Below are 25,963 nucleotides of genomic sequence, written 5' to 3' on the forward strand. Positions count from 1 at the left end.
GTGTTGAGCAGGGTTTTCATATACGGTTTTCATACATATAAAGCACATAGTTAACTGGCATACTAGTAAGATCATTACATTCTCACAGTCCCCATTATTAGGAGCCAAATGACAAATATGAATTAGCTTATAACTATTCCTATATATATATAGGTTTATACTCATTTGAGGAGAAATCTGCTTATTATGCTGTGTAATTAACAAGCCAACAAATAGATTTATTTAAAAGATTGGTTCAATGTGATATTTAAACTTTGGCTAAAAAACGGGGTTCTTAGGCAAAATAGGCAACCTTACCCCAGGGAAATATAAGGCCCATAACACTTTGGGGGTTATTTACTAAACCTCAAATTAATCTGGTCTGGATTTTTGGTGCAAAAACTAGATTTTTTTTTTGGAATTTTTTTTTTCAAGACTTTATACCCCGATGCTACAAAAAACATGAATCCAAAAATCTGCCATCTCAGACCTGTCAAGGTACTATATAAGTCAATGTGAGAGGCACCAATCTCAATTTGAAGTTATCATTGTTTGCGCTGAGTATAGCCTTAAAATCTGAAAAAAATAGGTTTTCGGGCAAAAATTTAAAAAAAAATGAGAGGTTCGAATAAAAAGTCTGAAAAAATCAGACAATTCTGGTTTCCACTTGATTTTATCGTTTTTTCCCAGATTCAATTAAATAGAGTTTTTTTTTAATAATAAATAAGGTCAAATCGACATAGAAGTTTGGTTGTGGTTTTTTAAAATAAAAAAATTAGATAAATTAGTAAATAACCCCATTTGAGTAGGAATAAAAATGTGGTCATTATGAGTGCTGACAAGGGGAGCTCAGTGGTGGTATTAGATGCCTCAGCTTATGATAATGAAATAATAAGACAATGGAACGATAGGTACACCTAAACCAGGGATCCCCAACCTTTTTCACCTGTGAGTAACATTCAGATGTAAAAAGAGTTGGGGAGTAACACAAGCATGAAAAATGCTCCTTGATGGAGCCAAATAATGGCTATGATTGGCTATTGTAGCCCCTAAGTAAACTGGCAGCCTACATGAGGCTCTGTTTAGTGGTACATCTGTTGTTTACACAATCAAAATTTGCCTCCAAGCCTGGAATTAAAAAATAAGCACCTTCTTGGAGGCCACTGAGAGCAACATCAAAGGGTTTGGGGAGCAACATGTTTCTCACGAGCTACTAGTTGGGGATCACTTAAACCCTCATAACTTTTGACCCCACCCAAAATTCCAGTAATAGCTGGAGACCTTTATTTGGAAGTATATAACACAGGCGTCATAAATAAGAGGGAGTACAGTTTCTTGAAATGAGTTAATCCAGTTATTTACATGTTTCATGTCATCTACAAGGTCTATAAATCCTTGCTAGATGTTAAAAATATGTGCTACAGTGGCTGGCATTGGGGCATTGAATAAAGGTTTTTCACAGTATTTGGATAAACTGTTGCCTATGGTTTTACAACTTTACAACTTATTTGAGAGACACTCATGTGCATTAACATTGGTGGACCTATAGTGGAAGCCAATTTATACGTAGATGGTTTTTGATGGATGTCACGGCCCTATACTCATTCATAAATCATGATGCAGGTTTACAATTCATACAGTACTGGCTTAATGTAGAGGCAATGGGGCAAACTCATTAACCTGCGAAGTTGCGCTAGTGCAGGCTTCGCCACACTTCGCCAGGCGAAGTTTCGCCAGGGCACCCGCTAATTCACTAAAATCCGAAGTTGTGCTCAGGGAGGCGAATGGTAGTGAAGTTTCGCTAGCGTTAATTCGTCAAGGAAAGCGAAGTTACGATAGCAATGCCTAATTTGCATACGGCGCTGAGTTAAAGTACAATGGACGTATATGTAGCAACAAATACATTACACTACACAAGCCTGGGAAAGCTTCATAAAATAAAATAGAGTTGTTATTTTGCCCTATACATGTGCCCACTGTATAGTTTAGGTGCCATATGTTAGGAAATGTAGGGGGGAAGGAGGGTATCCCCAAAAAAAATGTATGATCTTTTTCAACCTATCACCCTTAAAAAAGGAAAAGACGCCAGCGTTTTTTGGGACTTGGAAAAAATTTCAACTTTTTTTGAAGCAAGCCCTATCTACTCTATTGCACTTCGCCTGGTCTGAGGTGGCAAAGGCAAGTTTGGCGCAAGAGGTAACGTTCAGTAAAATGCGCAAGCTAGTGAATTAGTGTAGTTACGTCCCTTCACCATAGCGCAACTTCGCCTGGCGTATGGGTGCGAAGTAGCGCTAGAGTAGGTCCACTTCACTATCGAATTTACGCCAGCACCCTTTAGTAAATTGGTGAAGTAACGAAATGGCGAATTTGCGCTATCGTTAGGTGCTTCACACTTTAGTGAATTTGCCCCAAAGTATTTATTTTTTGCTAACTTAACACTTAACAAAGTTAGTTAGTTAGAGTTAGTTTCTTTTCATCACTAGATTTTAATGAAAACATCTGTTCCCTGTGACAAAATAGCTGTCTGTGCCCCTTGCCACCAGTCAATGGAGAGCATTTACTATACTATGCTATAATACAATTTATACACACACACAAACACACACATATACACACGCACACACAATATATATATATATATATATATATATATATATATATATATATATATATATATATATATATATATATATATATATAGTGTGCGTGTGTATATGTGTGTGTGTGTGTATAAATTGTATTATAGCATAGTATAGAAAATGCTCTCCATTGACTGGTGGCAAGGGGCACAGACAGCTATTTTGTATATATATATATATATATATATATATATATATATATATATATATATATATATATATATATATATATATATATATATATATATATATATATATATATATATTGACCATATAAAAACATGAGGTAAAGTGTCAGGTCATGGAACTCTGAGGTGACTTCTAATATCCTCATAATTTACAAGAGGGGTACTTTATTAATTATAATACACAAGTTTCAGTGAGTCATGTGACATAAATGACATCACTATGCTCTGATTTTAGCCACTTACATCACTAAGCACCATTTATAAGGATATCATTATCATCATCCTGTTGAAAAAGGCAGAATCCTGAACTGAATCCTGGATTCAGTGCATCCCTATATGTATATATAATATGACCACATATGGATTTTAGATCTCTACCAACAGCAACCCTACCTATTAGCTGTAAGCTCAATGTTTCTTTGAGTTTTGTGATCACATGCACTGTTATGTAATTATTTTTTATATATTTCTTTGGTTATAATGTAGCTTTCCTTAGTGGACTTTTTCCAAGAAATTGGATTAGGGCTATAGGAGTTACTGGTTTCTTTGTTGTCCTTGAGGAAGAACATAGAAGTAAAAGAGAGTAAGTTAAAAATAATAAATCCCCAAAAAGGGGCACTCAATGGTCAGGAGGTGATTTCACACTTTTAGTACTTTTTATCATAAATGTCTATCTGCGCCTTATGATCTACCAGGATGCCAGAAAAAAAGCAACATAAACCTTAAAATAATTCCCTCCTCCAATTCCCATGGCAGTTTGTTGGACAGATAGAGGAATTTAGGACCAGGTAATATACCCCTCTTTATTTTTCCCATTTTAGGAAGATTAGCAAAGCACACAACCTACCATTCCCTTTGGAACCCAATGGATAAGTTAGGAAGGGTGTTTTGTTATTAATGGTTAGCTGGCAGGCAAGTAAATATACAACCTATGTGGTGGATTTGGTCAGTAAAGGAGGATGGCACTAAGCACTCTTGGCAGGTTGTGGAACACGTTTTGATTGACAGTTACAGTAAATGGCTATAAAAAGTTATATGGTTACTTAAGAATTACTCATTAGTTTTTTAAACCATCACATCATGAATGACCATGCTCATGTTGGTTTATCCACTGGAAATCATATCATGTAAAATGTATTTAAATACGTGTTTTGCTGCCTTTTTTCCAGTGTTTCCATGAGTGGGGGTAAACAAGGGGGAGAAGGAGAATGGTAGATCTTAGCTAAAATTGGTGCAAAATTTTGACACTGCCCTTCTCATGTAACTACAAATCCAAAAAAGGGGAGTTAATGGATTAAGGTGCAGATTTAAGAACAATACGTCAAGGCAAGAGGTTCTCTGTAAAGATCCCAAGTCATAAGGGGACAGTCAATAATTAGATTATTGAGTCAATACCATTCAATTCACTAAACCACTATGGAAGGCACTACACGTACTCCGAACCATCTGCAAAAAGTTATCACACATTGCATATTCCAGCCAGATTAACACCATGCCTAATCAAATGTCATATGACATTCACTCAAGTATAGAACTGCATTACATAAATTCCAGCAGGTCAGCAATTGCAAATATGTATACATACACACACACTTTCAACAATATGATCAGAGGTTGGGGATAGATATAAATATACATTCATACATAATTTGACCTGTTTACAAGGGTTATCTAGGGACATTTTACCCAGTTCTTCCGTCAAGTTATGCACCCTCTATAATCAGGTCCTCCTTAATTCTAAGGATGAGAGAGGAGATCATTAAACATAGTTACATTATAATTGACTTGTATAAAAAATATGTGTATTAGGTGGAAATTAATATTTTAATCTTTAAGATACCAAAACTGCTGTATTGATAACTACTGTGCTTGAAAACTGCTGGTTTTTAATTTGTGTTTAAAAGGATATTGTTGCTAGAACTAAAAGTGCTTAATTATGCCTAAAAACAATACCAGATTGTACAATATTGTATCTTGGGGAATTTACTTTGCTAATTTTTTATCAGGAGAGGGCCCAAGGGGTGAAAAGGTGTAGTTCAGGGGTTGCATAGGTGTAGGGTTTGTGACAAATGGGAATGGGTTGTGTGACAGTTCTGTGGGAGGCTGTTTCTCATCAGGGCCCCATCCTAATTGTTGGCGGGGCTCACCTGCCAGAGGTCAAGGTGGCTAATAAATGGGGATTAATGACCTTTTCTTAGTGATGAGCAAAAATTCACGAAGCGCATTGAAGTCAAAGGGCATCAAAATAATTTTTATGCGCAGCAATTTTTGACGCTAGAAACAATTTTTATATGCACATTTTTCCAAATGCATTAAAATTAATGGGTGTCAGAATAATCTTGACGCGCATCAATTTTCATGTGCGTACCAATTTTTTTTTGAGGCAAATTTTCGACACAGTTTTGAGAAAACATTTGTGGGCGCTGAAACGTGGAAATTCACCGTGAGTCCATGCCTGCCACATTAATATGCCCATCGTGGTTTTTATTTTAAAGACTACTCGTAGAGATGCATGTGTCTGATTTTACAACAAAAATGAAAGAGATAAGCAAGATAAGATGAAGCAGATAAAATATATTGAAGTCAGAAAATTAACTAAATGTAATGAAGACATTTTAACACTTTGGGGCACAAAGTAGTGATTTGTAGAAGGCAGAAAAATGGCTGATTGCAATTAGATTTAAGATCATGACCATATTTTCATTTACAGTATATATTTTTTTTCAAGTTAAATTAAACAAATTAAGGAGGAATCCAACAAAATATAGAACCAGAAAAGAGGACTTAAAAGGAGTAATTAAAGCTAGTAGAAAAGGAATCCCAATTTGAATAACTAAACACTTAAATACCTTAAGAGAATCCTGACAGAATCCTAGTCAACATAAGCCAATAAGAGCAACCATTGCTTTGCATGTAGTTCAACCTCAATTGTTATGACATAGCTACTTTCACTATAATCTGAATGTTTTCCAAGTAATAAATAGTACAACATTTTTAGAACATGTGTTAAGCTATTTCTGTAAGAATGAAGCTCTTAACAAAACATAAGCCCGCTGCGTGTGTTCCTAGCAGCAAAGTGCTTAAAAGATAAAACAACTATTGGTACCATGGGAAGAACACCAGCTGCAGAGCGCATAGGTCCATTATGAGAAGTATGGTAGTGGGAAGGGAGAAAATGATTTAATCAGGAGTAAAACCAATTTTATTATAAGGACACGCAGGGGGTGTGGCACCATAGTGTGAGGGACATTTCAAAATATCAGACAGATTTCAACAATGCAAAACCTGGTGCTTGGATGTGACAGTAAACTCGACAGGTTGCCTTTTTTATTTTATTGTTGTCTGTTGAATGTTTAAATCTTGCCTGCTAGGATGTAGTCATTCTGCTTTAAAAGTAATAAGGAAAAAATAGGGAGGGGAAAGAGATTGTCTGGTTGTCTAACCATAGATGGGGAAAGGTCACCTAGGCTGATTTTACTGCAGATCCCTCTAAGGTACAGATGAAAAAAATCTAAGGAAAACTATTGTGAAAATTATTTTCCCATGCCACTTGTTTCTTTTGGATCTCAGCCAGTTACTGTGGTCCCTAATTGTGTTAAATGACCCTTAGCCCCTTGGGTTAGGGTGCATGGCACACAATACAAAAAAGGAAACATCTTGAACTCTCATCTGCCACTCAAAATGTAAATTTTGCTGATAATCCATCAACATAAATATTTTATTTTGTTTTTTTTTAAGCCTTTCTCCTTAATTATGCAGATGACAGTCTCGAAAATCCAATGATTTCATATGTTGAATTATAAAATAAAAAATAGTCAATTAAATTATAATTTTGCACGTGAAATGTTAGTCAATCCACCATGATTTCAGATTATCTGAATTAATACTTTCAAAAATTATCACAGCTATGTATTCTTATATTTTATTAATATTTTAAAACATATTTAAAAAGGAAGCACCTCAACAAACTTCAACCATGTCATACGTTACAGCTATTTCAGTTAATTATTCTTATTATAAAAATCATGTTCAATATTAGCAAAAATGTTAGAAAATTTTAAAGTACAACCTGAAATTATAGTTATACCAAAAGTAAAATCATATGAATATTGCCATTAGTACAAAAAATGTTTTGTCTATTTCCAAAAATTTTCCAAAATATTTTCTTGTTGTGTTTTATAGTTAAGTTACATTTATATAGCATCATGTCGTATAACTGTAGCAAAAATATAATACAAAATTTAGTACAAAATTGTTGGCTAAATACTAAGGTACCATACTTATTACGGTACGTTTGATGATCAAATATGAGTTGATAGCAGGCAGCAATATTGGATAATTATTGTATTTGTTTTAATTAGCATTGTTTCAACATTGCAGGTTTTTTACTCTAGGATTATTTGGTTCATATTTGCTTCAAAAGTCTTTTCTAAGAACTCTGGTGTGTTATCATTTCTGACAGCTTTACAAAACCTAGGTATACCACCATGGAGGGGCCTGTCTATTATTGTTCCTGAAAACTGTACCTTGCTGAGTTTAGAGCATTTTTTTTCTAAAATAGAAAGCAGATTTTTTTTTCTCTCTTGCTGCAGTTAAAATCAGCCACAAACGGTGACAATGCTTACCTCTAATTCTCTAGCACATAGCATAGCTAACATATGTAAAGTAATAGCTGATTTCTATTGCCATGTTTAGCATATGTCTCACGTTGGCTCAGCAAGGCCTTTACGTTGGTCCCTTGAGTCAATCATCATTGGCAACTTTTAGCCCCTCGGCCTCAAAAACCAAATAGCTTTGAATCATGTATAGCTGGAATGCTAATTTCAATACTGATGCATTATGGGAATAAATGTATTTGACATGTTATGTCAATGGTGCTGTATCTTTGTGCCTTTTGTTTTTTTTGTAAGCTGCATTCCTACAGATGGTATTCCATTGAAAATGTGCCTTTCCTGGAGAAGAAAAAAAAATAAAAAAATAAAGCGCGCACAGCACCAAACCTCTAGGTGCAGCAGGCTGTTAACGGTTGCTGATGATAGTAGGCAAACATTAACATAATAATTAGTGTCTTGTAATTGTTTCATTAAAACCAGTTGTTCCATTTCTCCTCGTGTTTTCCCAGAAGAGAAGCTGAATTTGGATGACAGCCAGTGGGACGACATCCACGTTGTCACCGGAGCACTCAAGATGTTTTTCCGAGAGCTGCCTGAGCCCCTGTTCCCATACCGCTTCTTCGAGCAGTTTGTAGAAGCAATAAGTAAGTGCGTTTTGTTTCCTTAGAGCTGAAAGTGGCAGTGGAATAAATGTTGGATATAAACAAGAAGCAAAAAATAAAAATAATACATTTTTTAGTTGAAATTAGTTTAAAGAAATAGAAAATACTTTCAAGGGCTGGAAACAATATTATCATTGTGTTGTTAATTAATTGCACACTAAACCCAGCTGCAGGGGTATGACAATGACAATTCGTTTAAAGGTATGTTTCTTTAATTACAATGGCACATGGAATGGTTTTTGGGTACTCTGCCCATGTTTGTTTACATTGCTATCTGCACCTTTGAAGACCCTGAGCATAGTTATTACAGTGGTAAAAGACCCCTGAGAACATAAAGTACTAAACTCTGGAGTGCCTTGCATACTCTGTGCACCTGAACCTCATAAATCAGGTGCAAAGGGAATTCCAGGTCACTCCCATGTGCTGCGCCTTCTGTATTCTGTGTTGACCAAGCATAACGAAAAGGTTGAACACTTTGTGCAACATTCCTGCGGCAGATACAATTTCCAGGGGCAGGTGCATTGTGTGCAAAAACACTTTGTGGTCTTTTCTTTTTTGCACTTTCCCCCCAATGATGTATAATGTCAAAATACCAAAAATTGCTTCTTATGTGAATTACGCAATAAAAAAAGAACAAGACAGACAATTTTTATACAATTCTTTATCAAAAATGCATAATAGTGTTATTTCATGTGAAAATTACCCAGAACTGACCTGTTTGTCATTTCTGAGTGACTAATGTGAATGAAGGGCTGCATGATCAAATGTACCTACAATTGCAATATTACAGTTAGCACCCGCAAAATGCCCAATTAAATTGTCTTGCATTTGTAAAGGATCCTTACTATGTGTGATTAGGCATAAACTGGTGCCAGAGGGCTTCTGTATAATTTATGATCTTCTAAAACTTCTGGTTGATTGAAAGCACAGAGCATACTCAGTCCCTGCTGGGACACTGTAGTTTATGTGATGTACAAGTAGCCTTTTAGCTGCTCAGCAGATACTAAAGTTGTGTCAAAAAAGTGGGGCTAGATAGAGGTGGAAGTACCAGCAGGGATAATCATAGCAAAGTAACGTTTACTGCAAAACAGCACAGTGGAAGTTGTGCATACTACACTATTCTACAGACATGTTACTTTTTTTTATTTTAGAAGCCTTTTGAACATGCAAGCCTTGACATCTGGACATAATTTATAACATTGGAGTTAGTGTAATAGGTAGCATGTCCGTTTTAGAATGTAATTTGGTGCAAAAAGCAGTATTGTACAAATGTTGATTTTTAACATATTCACAGCACAAAGATCAAGCAAAATATGATGTTTTTATTTAACACCCCCATATTTTTTATAAATATTATGCTTACTAACATCTGAAATAGAAATAATATAGAATGATCCTTTTCAAGTTGAATTGGCTCTGTTCCAAGTATCTTTAGCATGGCAGTTGAGAAGAGCAGTTAAGAAACAGCTGGAGGTCCCTAAGTTAGCTGTCTTTGCTTTAGTGGAAGCAAATCACAAATCCATACCTGGGAGATGGGAGAGAGAGTCTAATTGAGAAAAGCAGATGATTCCAAAGAATGGGTATAGCTCAAGAGAAATCTTGTAAACATGTTTTGAGAGATAGAGACAGCGGGATTCCATTAATTGAGCACATGGAGCCAATACTGTTAGAATTTTGACATTGGGATAAATGGGAAGACAAAGTTGTACTGGTCAAGGTGGGAAATAATGATGGCATTGGGTAAAAGAACAGATAAAGCTTACTGAGAACAAATTGTAAACATTTTTGAGAAGTTAAATAGATAAAAGTCTGAAAGACAACAGTATGAGTTAAAACATATGGCTAAAGATTCCAAACAAGGTATTACAGAAGCATTATTAACTTTATTATATTTTGGGGCCTGATTTATGACTTGAGCAATCATGAAGTAAACCCCGTTTGAGCAGTCATAAATTGCCCCCTAAATTTATTGAAATGTTGGGTAGTTTGCTATTATTGTTCAACAAGAACAATTCCAACTGGATAAATATGGATTAAAATGTCTTCTCAGGTTTATCTGCATGTAGCTTAGGGAATGAAATGTATGCCATTTTACTCGATAAGCACTTTTAGTGCATGATTATCAGAAAAAGGCATATAGGGCTTCATTTTGAAGGGGATTGGCACATTTTTGGGAGTGCTAGGTGTCACAAAATTTCAGCCCTTGAAGCCCCAGTTTTGCCGCCGGCGAATAGACTAGCGAATTTGCAATGAAATGTTGCTGGTGTCGAAAAAACTTGGACGCCGGCGTCCAAATTTTTCCAACGGCGTTGACGGTTTTGTCGCCAGTAATGGTTCAGATGCCGGAGCCCATTTAGATGCCCCATTTAGACGACAATAAACGGATGCTGTTGACTTTAATGAGGCCAGCGTCAACTTTGACGACTGTGCCCATTTTTACGCCGTTTCAAAATCGCCGTTTCGCAAATTTTTCGCCAGTCTCAAGAATTTTGCAGGAAATTCTGGAAATTCGTGGCAAAGCAAAACGGGACAAATTCGCCCCATCACTATGCGTTTCATGAGTTTTTCACCAACTTGGGGGTTCTGGGTGTAGCTATACTGAAAGTTCCTTAATAGTCCATTATAACTATAAAACAAGCAATCCATTCTTCCTTTTCTTTCCTTTTTGGACCCACAGAAAAAAAATAATAATAATTATATATATATATATATATATATATATATATATATATATATATATATATATATATGTGTGTGTGTGAGTGTGTGTGAGTGTGTGTGTGTGTTATGTGTGTGTGTTGTGTGTGTGAACACTTAACAAAAAATATCTTCTTGGCCTTTGACCACAGTATCAGCTTTACAGGCACACATATCCTGCCTATTATATTTTTCAATCCCAAACATGAAAAATAGATGATCTGACTGAATTTTAGTCAATCTGCACATGTTGCTGTTTATTAGAGTTATTTGTAATATGTAAGTTAGAAAACATATTTCCATGATATTTGTTCCCAAAATGTCTCAGTTCCCGAAGTGAGTGTGCCAACGGTGGAGTGCCTATGTAACATACACCTGAAAATAACACGGCCAAACAACTTGGGGTTTGGCTGCAGGAACTAGGGACCGATAAGTGGCTGCTAGCTTTCACCAAGGTATAAATTAAATTTATTTACAAAATTCAATAGTATATGTAACAGCATTCTTTGGTTTGAGGTAAAATAATCATATACTGTATATATATGTGATAGGTAAAGAAGCTTTGTGCTACAAGCTCATTGAATCCAGTAAAATATTCCCCAAAGCTTGTGAGAAGAGGCGTTTATAGTAGAAAAGCAGGACCCTATTAACTACAGATACAGAGGTGTGCTATTGAACACTGCACTTGCATCCATCCTTGATATTTATAGGGCTCTGCATTGGCATTTTCTAGAGTCATAATGTATGTGGCATTTTGATTATTACAGGGAGCCTTGAAGTAATCAAGGCACCAAGCAGTCACTTCCCAGGGAAACATGTTTCCAAGAACAGCAGGTCACCCATCACAGAAAGTACATTTCTGATTCAAACACATCAGAATTTGCTGCTGGGGTGTAAGGGATATATGCTTGGATTGGTTACAAATGGACAGACCTATGTTCACTAGGATTTAGGCTATCCTGTTTTTTTTTCTCCTCTGAAAAATTGGCATTTGGTGACATAAACCAATACATATTATTACAGGTATGGTGTATATTTGGGACCTGGGGTTTCCAGATAATGGATATTTCTTTAATGCTGAGCACCTTGCCTTTATGTTACTAAAACATAATGTAAATCTAGGTAAGCTCAGTTACCATCAAGTGTTATCTTAGTATAGAGTAAAAACAAACATACCCACAATTAAGATTTTTTTTTTTGTTTATGTAGGAATCTATGGGGAAATGGCATGGCCATAGTTTAGACCATTCTGTATAATCAGTTTCAAGATAATAGATCCCATTCCTTTATTATTAGTAGTACTAGTCGAAATAGAAATAGTACTAGTAGTAGTGCTTTTAATACATACAAAGTTCTGCTGACTTCTGTCTGCATTTTTTAGTTTTTGTTTAGAAAAACGAGAGTGTAAATATTATTCATGAATGACCTGAGATTAGAAGAGAGATTGTAGTCTGTTCACCACAGCCATCATCAAACTTATTCTGAAGTATTGTAACATTCCACAAAGGGTCCAGTGGCAGCGGTGTCATGAATAGCTGTATTATGCCCACACGTCTCCACAAATATGCGATTGTGTCACAATAACAGGTGCAAAATGTGCTCTATGGCCTCTTTGCCATTTATTAAAACAAAATGATGTCTACAGGACCAACAGACAAGAATTACCATGGCTATCCTTTGTTATTTGGATTGTTCCAGTCCATTGTACACACAGAGCATTAAAACAGTCCATTAGTATTTAAAATGTTTGTTGGATAATGTCAATTATATTGAATGTTGTAGTTATATTACAATTTTAAAAAATTCAAAGTGTCATTTAATTTGAAGTTCCCTTTACCAAATATGCAGCAAAAGCTTACAGCAGAACAAAACACTGAACATGCAATTTCTCATGAATTTTTTGCTATCCTAAATTTTCTTGCAGATGCTTGGCCCGTCTCCTAACTCATGCTAATTATATTCATAATTAAATGTTAAACAAGATTTGACTGAAGCCAACTGGCTTGCACAGGTGTCTCTGTGTATGAATGGCTTACTGCATATACAATAAATCTTTGGACCCCCAATGGGCCTCTTCGAAAGAGCCAATCAAGGTGAAAAACCCAGTGTGGAGAAAAAATTGTAAATTAATTGCACAACTGGAAGTGAACTAGAGGACACTGTGAAATGCCAGACCTAGAAACAAGAAATAACACTGAATAACATGCAAAATATAGACATCTGATATCTCAATGGAAAAAAATCCTATCCAATAACTAAAATCCGTGCTGACAAAAAAAAGTACATTCTCCAATAAAAATCCATTTCCACTGTCTCTGTTGTCATCTGTTGAGGTGACACTGGTCATTAAAAATCATCACAGTTTAGCATATATTTTTTTACCTATGATGTAAAATCCTCCCCCAGACTTGTGCACAAATGGGCCTGTACTCAACTTGTCTTTCAATTGAGTGCAATTTTAAAAAGAGAGACATGCAATTACCACCTTGTAAAGACATGTGAAAAGTAATGTCCTACCTTGCACCTTATGTACCAAAGGAGGCACAATCAACAAATTGGTCCACAGTGTTAGAAAAGATCAGCAAATTAAGATGGGCATGTGAAAATTTTTGGCCAATTGTACCATGGGAAAAACAGACAGAGAGCCAAATATCAGAACATCAGGGAGTGAGCACTTCCGCATCTGTCAGTGCACCATGAATTGGCTAACATGGTGAATTGGGAGATACATGGATACTGGTCAGACACACCATTCATATACACATACAATACCTTCGTTTTATACATTAGTGGTATGTGTATGGTTGGCTTTAGGCAGAAAAAGACATGTATGTATAATTTTATTAGGTGCAATTCTGTATCTATTTTATGCCAAAGTAATTAATGAGCCCTAGAGTATTTTGCCTTTTTTTTGTTTTTTTTTAAATGACTTACTTTACTTTGCTTTTTAATACAACAACAACAAAATGTGTTTTCCACATTTGCTGCAATTCATAGAGCCCGATAAAAAGCTTGCTGTCTATTAAAAGTTTTCTTCTTGTCATTCTGTGTGTGAAGTGATAGGGCTAGTCGTTAAGAAAATGTCATCCAAACCGCGTAATTAAAATTGATGCAACTTTTTATTTGTAATAGGAGCCCTGTTTTTCATTTATTAAACTCGGCGACCAAAATCTCCTTGGATTTTAACACATTTTACTACAATCTTGATTGCTCTATCAAGGTCACCTTAATTTTACTCCTGTAATTAAACTGTGACCTCTGGACAAAGTCTTAAAAATAGGGGAATGTTTTTGCTGCATGAAGAAATAACTTTTAAACAAAACAAGCAGGAAAAGCCTCAAACCCTAAACCCATAATCAGTCCATATAATGTATCTTTCAGCTTTTTATTCAATAATGTAATAAAAAAGGTATAAATGAAATCTTAAGGCAGGCAGAGGGGAATTATTTATATATCACTTTTCTCCCATGCAACTCAAAGTCCTTTACAGCAACCACAGTAGTCATCACAGGCACACAAAAAATGCTGGGACACCAGGAGCTTAATGAAAAAATGTAGTCTTGCATAGTTAGTGTAAGGACTCACCATGGTGGTCTAGTGGGCAGCGGGGTCCCCCACTACGTCTCCGGTGGGGACGCCCGCCGCGTACTGCCGTGTTCCTCCTGTGCCGGTCTCCCTATGGCGTGCACGGCTGCGCCATTCTGGGTTCATGCGTCGATGTGATGACATCACGGTGCAATGGCACGAAATTCAAACAGTATAAAAGGAAATTTCAGTGTTGAGCTCATTGCCCGTTTTTAGGTTCTATTTGGTAGTTCCTAGGTGCTTTATTCTACGTGATTCCTGTTTGTTCCTTCTAGTTTTGACCTTGCCTGTTACCTGACTATTCTGAACTCTGTATCCTGACCCTTGCCTGCTTGTTTATTCTGATCTCTCCAAGCTGAATCCTGCCTGTCTGACCATTCTACGCTCTCCAATCCTGATCCTAGTCTGTCTGACCATTCCTTGAACTCTGCCTGCACCAACCCGGCCTGTTTTGACTATTTTTGTATCTGCTTGTGCTGGCCAGCCTGCCTGTTCCAATCTGTGTTATCTGGCCTGTCTTCCAAGTTGAGTGGTCTTCTATTTCAGTATCCTTGTGAAAAGATTGTGCGCCTTTGCTCGTCCAGAACCTTTAGCTTTGCTCCTCTCTTAGTAAGACCTGGTGGCATCCAATTAGCTGAGGGCTCCTCCCGAGGTGAAAGGCGGCTGTTAAAGGCAAAATCAAGAGCCGAGACCAGGGAGCCTAGCACTGGTTCTGGATTTAGTGTACGGAAAATGACAGTTAATTATATAGTTAAGTTGGGTTGAAAAAATACCAAAATTAATAAAAATGTATTTCACTGCACATATATACACATACTTATACAGACCTATTCATATACTCAAATATATCACTATATATACCAATATCTATATTATGTTAACAGTGGAATGTAAGATACCAATAGCGTTTAATATTATGCTTGTTCAAGAAATCATCCAAGTTACTCTTAAAGGCAATAATAGAAGCAGGCATCACATGGAACACATGGAAGGGCATTCCACAACCTCACTGTAAAGAACCACTTATGCTGCTTCAAATTAATGTTCTGTTGCTCTAATCTAAAGGGTTGATAAAGGTATGTTAATATTTCTATGCAGAAAAAGATCCCCTATTATCTATAATGTCCTCTAATGTACTTATAAAGAACAATCATGTCCACTCACAAGTGCCTTTTCTCCAGAGAACACAACCCAAACTTGACAGCAGTTATACATTTTTCTACTTAAGCCCAACTGAACGAGTTCATGTCAAAAAGTAATTAAAATGGCACAAACACAAAACTAAATCTGTACTCTGATTTACATATTAAAATCTGAGAAACATATATAACATGTGTCCATAGGTGTTTCTTAGGAAGGAGCCATCTGAGGCAGCTCCTGCAATGCTGCCACATTTTACACTTTCCTCTACAGAGGTTGGGGGGCACATCACTATTGCGGAGATCACATTTGCACTCTCTTGCAGTAGAAAAGCCAAAATAATGGTTTAAAAACCAGAAATGTGGCTCTTTTTGCCACCCCTGGTAACCTAGTTAATGCTGCTGTCTGAGGCAAGTTTTTTTAACTCGCCTCATTGGCACATCGCCCCCCTGCACTTACCATCTGTAAACAAAAATGTACTGTATATCCTTCAGTTATCCAGAACTTTAATGTCACATGATCAGGGTTTGGATTTAGACTGGCTGGGAACTTTGCCAGAATCAGAATCCTGAAAAGTAGTGATGGGCGAATTTATTCGCCAGGCGCGAATTTGCGATGAATTTGCGCGATTCGCCGTGGGCGAATAAATTCGCAAAATGGGCGTGAAAAATTGCTGGCGATTATTCATGTCAAAACCGGACGTCGGCGTTGAAACCAGACACCGGCGTCGAAACCAGACGCCGGCGTCAAAACCGGACGCAGGCGTCAAAAATGAGACGCCAGTGCTGTTTTGCGAATTTTTCGCTGAAGAGAAAAGGCGCAAATTTGCCCATCACTACTGAAAAGTGATTTGGACTGATCCCTTAACAAAATCCAGGATTTTTTCCATCCCGGCAGATCATCGGGGAAACAAATCCTTCTTAAAGTGTCAGGATATTGTCAAAGAGAAAAAACTGTAAAACCTCACTACTGAATGAATATATGTGTGATTATTATTTACCAGTATAAATTGAGAATGTATACAATGTTAAAATGTGCTCCTTTTGATTCAGTTTAATGAGACAGCCATTATTTTGTCATATTTGTCGAACTATTAATTGGTTTAGTTCAGAAACCAAAGTGATATATGAACCAGTGAACATGATGCATTTTATAGGCTTGTTTTTTCCAAGTCTGTGACAGTACGCCTGTGTTAGCGTTCAGTATGTGCTTGAATCCAAGCTTAGTCCTCAGGTGGATCTGTGGTTCCTGTGCATTCATTCTCGAAGCTGTTATTCTGGAAGGGAATGCAGGCAGCTGTGTTTACAGCTCAAGTCTTGGCATACATTTACCAGAATCTATTATTCATATCATTCAGTATCAGAGAGAGATCTCAGACCACCTGTCTATCTGACAAATTCACCCTTTTGTGAGCTTTCTGTTCATAGCAAATTATGTTCACATTGATGAATTGAGTTTTTATGAGCGATGCTAACTAACATTCTCACAGAAGGCCAAAGGCACTAGACTGAAAGTACTTCTGGTCCACACATAAATGTTAAAAAGGAAGAAAACGTTGATACTTTAAAGCCATTTGCCATAGGACAGTAGGTGTAACATTTGGCAGTATCCTTTTAATTAGAATTTTAATCTTTCAATGAATGAGTGTAAATAATCTTTTAGAAAAAAAGCATTTATTTAGGGGAATATGAAATATTAATATGTATACTAACAGGTATTTCGGTCATTAAAATGTATTTGGAAATGAACAAGTAAATAACAAGTTCATAAATGCTCTGAAGAAAATGAAGGTTATCTAGTGCCTTGTTATTTTAAGGAAGTGTGTAAGATAATGTTGTGGTTTGCATATATCTAGCTAGTTAATCTAGAATATCAACATTAGATGAGTTGTCCAGTGAAAACACGGTAATCCTAAAGTTTTCTTCTTATTTCTGAAACTTTGAGGAATATCAACCTGTATATTCTGTTCTGCTATAACACACAATTGGCTTTGAATGGCACTTAGTTTACAGTCCCAAATATTTCTGGAGGTAAACAAAATTAAAGGGGTCATGAAACCGAATAAACAACAAAGAACAAATACATTGCATATGTTCATTTTGAATTTACAAGGGCATGACTTGCCTACTTAATTTCCCAGGCCACAATTCTGTCTTGCAATTCATTATATCACATTAAGTACAAACATCAGAAACTTGTGTTTCTGCCAATATTTAAAACATGAGATCATTTTCTCTTAAAATAAGGTTGATACGATCTAATGTAGGCATACAAAGCCTGAACCCATAGGCAATGATTAAGATTACACTGCTTAAGCTTAGGAAAATTAGTTATTGAGTTTTCTGCAATTCGCTGTAGAGTAACTACAAAATTTAAATAAATGGTAAAAAAATATGAATTCTTTTTAAAAGCTGGACTAAATATAAGATGTATTTGTAGTTAATGCATACAGGTTTTGGGCTTTTCTTTTGCTTCAGATCTCAACTATGGTATTAACGTTAAATATGAAAATAGGAGTTATCAGGTTCATATAACCAATAACATGCCCTGATAAAAAAAGAATACAAGACTGGTACCCTTTCATTATGTAACCAAAGCCAGAGGCATTACAGTCAACTGGTAAATCAGCTCTTGAATTTTTCCAGGGTCAATCGGTCATCCCCAACTAGTGGCTCGTAAGCAACATGTTGCTCACCCCCAAATTTGTAATTGCTCCGAATGGCCTCAAAGTAGGTGCTTATTTCTACATTTCTGGTTTAGACGCAATTTAGGGACATAGAAAGATGTGGTTTTACTCCAAGCAGAGCCTCTGCCAGGCTAGCAGTCATCATGGGGCATTCAAATGGCCAATATCAACCCTTATTTGGCATCCCCAAGAAACATTCCCATGCTTGTGTGACTCACTAACACTTATTACATCTGAATCTGGCTCACAAGTAAAAAGGTTGGGGATCCCTAATTTAAAGTTCCTGACCAGAAAAAGATAAAAATGTAAGGGTGTTTATAACCTAATATAAAATTGGTTATAACCTAATGTAAAATTGCTAAGACCTGCTGCTGTTCTGTCTGGGTTAAGGCTGGATAGATTGGCAAAAGCTTTATTTTTTGATGCAGGAAGCATCTTCTGTTGGTTTGCTTCTCAGTTCTGTAACTCACAGGTGAGATATGAGCAGAGAAGAATCAGGATATGCTTCCAGCATCAGTATCTTAATACAGCAGATGGCAATGTTGTTACATATTCCTGATGTTATAAGTGTTAAAACTGCTAAAATCATGACATAGAAGCAATGCAAATGATCTCAGAAGAGCACTCTGAGCAATTTTAAATTGTTTTACTGGTGGGTATATGTTCCCTTTATGTGCTAATCTTACATCAAATTCCTTCTGCCTTCTGTCTTTAGCAATTAAATGTTTTATCATGGGTAAACAATACATTTTTTATTAGAGCTTTATGTTCAGCTTTATGATTAATATAAAAGAAAAATCGAACACTAAAGGATTATTTTTAAAGTTTGGTAAGAGCAATGTTTCCTACTTCCTGCAGATGTTTTGCCAAAGTAAGAGTTGATTACAAAAGTTTTTCTTGAAATGAAAGGGATAAAGAAATACAGTAGTTATCTGTTGTTTAAGTATTTAAAGGGACTTACAGTGCCAAAAGCAATTATTTGCCACCACGATACACCTGTAAAATCAGAAGCTAAGGGGCACATTTACTTAGGGTCGAAGTCGAAGGATTTAGCGCTATTCGTTTGATCGATTTTAATCCATCGATCGAATGATTTTCCTTTGATCACAAATTGGCTAGAAAGCCTATGGGGACCTTCCCCATAGGATAACATTGAGATTCAGTAGGTATTAGGTGGCGAAGTAGGTGGTCGAAGTTTTTTTTAAAGAGACAGTACTTCAACTATCGAATGGTCGATTTTTAGTTCGAATCGTTTGATTCGTAGTCGTAGTCGAAGGTCGAAGTAGCCAATTTGATGGTCCAAGTAGCCAAAAAATAAATAAAACAAGTGGTTTTAGTTTTGTATTTAAATCAGTCACCATATATAATTTTTGGGTTGAGGGTGGCTTAAGTGATCCTTATTTAGAGTTGAGGAGATAATTTAGCATTGGATATTGGTTTGCTTGATTTCATAATTTGTTTTGGTGGGTAGATTGATTCACTGTGGGCAATAGAGGCACAAGCACGTCTGTCACTTTAAATTGAATTTGCTGGTGTGTGTGGTGTATCCAGCAGTACATCAGAACACTGTCCTATGTTATATTTCTTTTGCGCTTCCTTTTAGCAAAAAGATCTTCCTATTGTGTACTTCGGAGCCCAAACAGAGAGGATTGAAATATGGAAGCTGCTGTTTTTATCATTTATTTTCACTTATTTCTAACATTGAGGAACACGTCATGTGCTGAACTTCCATTAACTTTCAAAATCATGTCTACTTTCATAATATGTTGCTTCTATAAGTAGCATTGAAGAAAAGCAATTGCTTGCTTTATACAGTAGGTTTCCATAATGAGAGAGATTAAATAGCCCAACAAAGCTACTTTCCAACTTTTCTTTGATAAAAAGTTAATTGCTGCTCTGCGAATACATCCAAGAAAAATCTGTCAAACATTCAGTGCTTCCTGCTCAAAAGAAGAAAAGGATAAAAACTGGAACTTTTTCACATCAGTAAGAAACAGTTTTTCAGACACAGAGTAGGAGGTTATGTGATCTATTTTATCTATATGATGTAGAAATGTGCTGAGCTGAGTTTGGAATGGTCTAATGGCATTTTTAAGGATTCTATTTTACATGTGTTGTATCCTGTATAGCATGTAATATTGATGTTGAATCAATTCTATTCTTCATATAATTTTATCCCTAGTAACTTGCCTACACCTTATACTATGAGATATTAAAAGCTAAATCTACAACACTGATCTTGTTCCCCTAGCTCCTAGAATTGTGCTACTGATTTAGCTTATAGGACAGTGATACATGGACATTTTTGATCACAATCTGCTAAATGGAAAATGGCTGCTTTATAGAACATTATTTTGAAATCAAGATAGCATCACACAGAAATGAAGAAGTCATCATCCTCACATGTGAACTATTTAATACTATTGCAATGTACCATAGAGCAATTTCTGTTTCAAAAGAATACATTGTTGCTGGTAAAGAGGGTTTTGACCACTTAAAAACTTCCATGCCTTGTTGCCTTTGTTTGAGCTTGGCCATCAACAACTTTTCTTATAACTTTGCACAGCCATCTTATTGTATAAAAATCCCTTAACAAAAAAAAAGCAAATGTATTGTCTAGAGGCCAAGGCATCCTGTGGTGTCATACATGACCAAAAGAACAGAAAAAAAATATGGAATTACCCAAGCAGGCAGAATTCCTTCATGTTTGTCATATATTGTACAAATTAATGTCATTTTTCCCAGTACTAATCACAAATCTGCAGGGAAATTTTAAGAATTGTTTGGGCCTTTATGAAAGCATCATTGAAACAACTACTATTAGGAACTGCCAAATCCTTTATCAGAAAAAAAACTGGATTTTTTCTTAAATTAAGGAATTTGATTAAAAAGATCAAAGAAAACCCTAACACAAAATAATAACAATGAAACAATTAATACAAGTAGTACTAACTTTTTTTCTCTATAAAATACTTAAATGGAAAAAAAGTCACAAAAATATTGTGTTGTTGATTTTTTTTTTTTAATAGTTGATTTAAATTTACCCAGTAACCAAACAGGTTATTAATGGTGATAGGTGTCCTGAAACAATGACTGCTTTTTTCAGAGCGGTTTAAAAATACCCAATAAGCATAATACATGCATTATTAATTAGAGAAGGTACGTTTCGCTAATTGTCATATCTATAGACCAGTTCTGCAGTAAGATACATTTTAACAATCTATAAATAATTGATTTTTTTACTTTCATCTTTGGTTTGCATAAAATTAATGACTTGGTAAATGGTGTTCACTTCAAAATATACTTCATCTTGTATTAAAATTAAAATAATATATTAATCTTTGCAATGCTTTATTTCTCAAATGATGGGAAAAATACAAAATGTTTTTTAAAACAATTTCTTCACAAATTCTGTTTTGGATCATACGAACATAATCATAAAAAACATTTGTTAAATGAATATATAAACTCTCCCAGCCTATATAAAATTAGTATTCCTTCCAACAAATAATTGCAATGAACACTAATTCTTTACCTCAGACCTGGTAAAAATCCAGGATTTCTTATTCAAGACTGAAGAATTTTTTCAGAAAGAAGACAAAATAATTCAAAAAATTCCTTCATTCCAAATATTTTATCATCATTTGAGGGGTTCAGATTTCTTGAAAGTGCTGAGTGGGCCTTAAGCCTTATTTAGTGACTTTAACATAGCGAAATACACTTGTTGCTTTATCTGGTGAAAATATTTTCTGCTAAAAATTGCATATAAAAATGTTTAGAATAAGGTGTATATTGTATATGGATGGAAAGAAGACAGTAGTTAAAGAGCATGGTCAATTCAATTTCTTATTACATTTTTCATCATCCTATTGCTTTCTTCTCAGCTTCTCAGTTACCCGCTGTAATGAATCGTTCCATAATTTGGATCTTCATATCTTAAGCCAACTAGATATCATGTAAACAGTAAATGAACCCAATCATCGTATTTTGCTTCCAATAAGGATTCATTATATCTTAGTTTGTATCAAGTACAAGATACTAATTTATTGTTACAGAGAAAAAGGAAATCATTTTAAAAAATGTAGATTATTTGGATAAAATTGAGTCTATGGGAGACAGCATTTCTGTAATTCAGAGCTTTCTGGATAAGGGTTTCTAGATATGGATCCCATACCTGTACTAGTTCTATATTTACATTTCTAATTATAACTATCCTCACACCTATTTCTACTATATTACTTTTTGGAGAGGTTCTCTTCCAAAATGTATATTGTAATACATGCAATGATCTAGTTTAAACTGGTCTGAATCCCTCAAAGTCCATAAAGAAAAATCCACAGGATATTCCTCCTAGTTTCCATCTACCTTAAAGGGGTTGTTCAACTTTTAGACTGATGTAAAAAGTTATATTCTGTAACTGGTTTGCATTTTTTATAGCTTTTTAGGTGAACCAACATTTTAAGTCCTGACAAATTACCGTCATAGCCAAGTATGGTTAACAAGAAATGGAGTTGCAGAATTATTTTGCTCACTGTTTCAGCCATAGTTGTGAATGTCTTCCAGTCTCTCCACTGGCACAGACTGAATAATGTAAATAAAAATTATCGTTCTCAGACTAGTTACTAAGATCACTATGATATGGTGCTTGTCAACATCTATATTCACCTTTTATCTCCTAATCCATGTGTGAGTCCTAAGATATCAATGACTTGCATCTGTTATGTTCCCTTATTATTACTTCTCTGTCTCACCTCTGTCCTAACTGTTCGATGTTCCTCTACACTGGAATAATATACTCTTGCTTATTTGATTGACTTCTTCCAATTACTGTTTTAATTGCCCCCTTAAAAAGCACCTCGGGGAAGCTCATTAAACATTTTAAAAATCCTTGCACTTGTTTGCAGTTTAATGGCAACCTAAATCTTTGTAATCTATAACACCTCTTCACAGTTCTGTTCACCGCAACCATATCTCAATGCTTCTCAATAATTTTTATTTTCATGTTTGTGTTGTTTTTACAGATAGGAATTGGCTTTTGTCAGTTTGTGCTATAAATTCAGACAAAATGGAAATAAATGACAAAAATAAGTGAATAACAAGATTTATACAAAATAATAATGATACTGTCAAGACCGCCGGGAGCGCGAGGAGTCGCGTCCGCTCCCGGCGGCGAAGAATCCAAGATGGCGGCGCCCAGGCAACCCACGTGGGTTCCGACGCCGGCGCGGTGATGCCAGCACGGCGCGACGGTCGCAGGCGCGCTGACGCTGGCGCAAGGGCGCCAAATTCAAAGATAAAAGAACGCCTGAGGCGCCAAGATGGCGCCCGAAAATAGGATCCTGTTCCCTAAGTGATTCCTGGGTTCCCTTGCTGTTTTCCCTGCTATTTCTGCCTGATTCCTTGGAGTGACCCCTTGCCTGGACCTGGACTTCGCTGTTACTCTGCCTGCCTTTGACCCCGTGCCTTGCCCTGGACTTTGTTTGTATCCCGCCTGCCTTCTGACCTGTGCTTGGACTTTGATTATTCTCTTGCCTAACCCCTGGATACCACGACCCTGATCCCTCCTGAGGGGCTTCCTCCTAGATCCGGACTACTCCCCAGAGGGGGCTCCCGGCTCCCTGACATTATTTTCGGGCCATGGATCCTTCAGAGGAAGCCACACCTGATGTCGGACGAGCACTCCGCGGACTGGCATCCCGCATGGAGGACTACGAAAACCAGCAGGTTCGCATTGGGCAGGCACTCGATATCCTGCTTGCTCGAGTGCCTTCTGCGCCCTCTGCTGCTCGACCTACTGGAGATCCCCCCATGGCGGCAGCCTCTATGAACGCAAGCTACCCGACAGGTGAGCCTCGCATTCCACCTCCCCTTCGCTTTAGTGGGGATCCACAAGCCTGCAGGGGATTTGCCACACAGTGCCAAATTCAATTTGAGTTCCAACCCACACAGTTTCCAAGTGAGCGTTCCAAGGTGGGGTATGTGATGTCTCGATTGGAAGGCAAGCCACTGGAGTGGGCAACGTCTCTTTGGGAGAAGAATTCCCCGGTGACTTATGATGTTAAAGACTTTCTCCAAGCTTTTCGCATAGTCTTTGATGCTCCAGGTCGGGTTACGAATGCCCCTGCCCGTCTCTTGCAGCTCCGGTAGTGTCAATGAGTACGCTATAGACTTCCGAACACTGATGGCGGAGACTTCCTGGTGTGATGACGCTTACAAGGCCGTATACTACCAAGGCCTATCCATCCGCATCAAAGATGATCTCGTCTCCAGAGAGACTCCTGACACCCTGGAAGGACTGATCGCTCTATCTATTAAGGTGGACACCCGCCTCAGAGAACACCAGGTGGAGAGAGAGCGCAGCAGACGATTTTCTCCCATGTTGGCCCCTCGCTTTCAAAGGCCGATTCTGCAAGCGCTCGCTGTCCCTGTGACTCATGTGTCCACGTCTCCCCTGGAGGAACCTATGCAAGTAGGAAAAGCTCGCCTCTCCGAGCAGGAAAGACTCCGAAGACGTATGGCTGGGCTCTGTTTGTACTGTGGTGGGCATTCCCATTTTGCCAACGCCTGTCCTGCCAAAGCCAAGAGTTTTGTACCCCGAGGTATGTCTCAGGTTTCTCATGTAGGGGGCATCACTCGAGGGCCTCAGGAGAAGTATCAAGAAAATTCACGCAGACTTCTCCTTCCTTTGCAGATTCACCTGGCAAATAAGTCTATCTTCGAAAGGGCCTTCCTCGACTCCGGAGCGGATGGCAATTTCATGGACGCCTTCTTTGCCGAACGCATGAAGATTCCCCTGCTTCCATTGTCTTCACCCCTGCGAATTACCGCCATAGATGACAAACCCCTGGAGTTTGAATTCGTCACAATGTTCACGGCGGAACTATCGGTACAAGTTGGGGCGCTGCATCAAGAAAAACTTTCATTCTTCATCATCCCCTGCCCTTCTACTCCAGTAATATTGGGTCTTCCGTGGTTACGTCTGCATAACCCCACCATAGACTGGTCCACTGGGCAGATCTCTCGTTGGAGTTTATTTTGCCTGCAACATTGCCTTCCGCCAAAACCCCTCGAGAAGGTGAATGTCTCCACTGCGGAACTAAAGACTTTGCCCTCCACTTACAAGGAATTTTCCGATGTGTTTTGTAAAAAGTCTGCAGAGTTCCTTCCCCCACATCGCTCCTACGACTGTCCGGTTGAACTCCTGCCAGGAGCCATGCCCCCCAGAGGGCGCACCTACCCTCTCTCTCCTGCAGAGACTACCGCTATGAAGGAGTACATCCAAGAAAATCTCCAGCGGGGGTTTATCCGCCCTTCTACCTCTCCTGCAGGGGCTGGGTTCTTCTTCGTGGAGAAGAAGGACGGAGGCCTTCGGCCTTGTATAGACTATCGGGGCCTGAATAAGATCACCGTGAAAAACAGGTACCCCCTGCCCCTGATTGCCGAGCTCTTTGACCAGCTGAAAGGGGCAAAGATTTTCTCCAAGTTGGATCTCCGGGGGGCCTACAACCTCATTCGCATCCGGGAGGGTGACGAATGGAAGACGGCATTCAACACTCGGGATGGGCACTATGAATATCTTGTTATGCCCTTCGGCCTATGCAATGCCCCTGCCGTCTTCCAGGAGTTTGTTAATGATGTGTTCCGAGATCTCCTAGGAAGGTTCGTAGTCGTATACTTGGACGACATCCTGATCTTCTCCAAGGACCTTGAAAGTCATCGCTCCCAGGTGAAGGAGGTACTCTCTCGTTTGAGGAAGAACTCTCTCTTCGCCAAG

The 25,963-nt window shown here is 37.4% G+C and overlaps 1 protein-coding gene across 1 annotated transcript in view; it reads left to right on the forward strand.

The window, feature by feature from the left end:
* LOC108701317 (rho GTPase-activating protein 15-like) overlaps positions 1-25,963 on the forward strand; it is a 309,425-nt gene that overhangs the window by 230,996 nt on the left and 52,466 nt on the right. The window contains exon 12 of the mRNA XM_018235752.2: positions 7,929-8,063. Within this exon, the coding sequence (XP_018091241.2) occupies positions 7,929-8,063 (135 nt within the window). The remainder of the gene's footprint in view (positions 1-7,928; positions 8,064-25,963) is intronic.

This window comes from Xenopus laevis, chromosome 9_10L (genome assembly GCF_017654675.1).
Source record: "Xenopus laevis strain J_2021 chromosome 9_10L, Xenopus_laevis_v10.1, whole genome shotgun sequence".
Lineage (NCBI taxonomy): Eukaryota > Metazoa > Chordata > Amphibia > Anura > Pipidae > Xenopus > Xenopus laevis.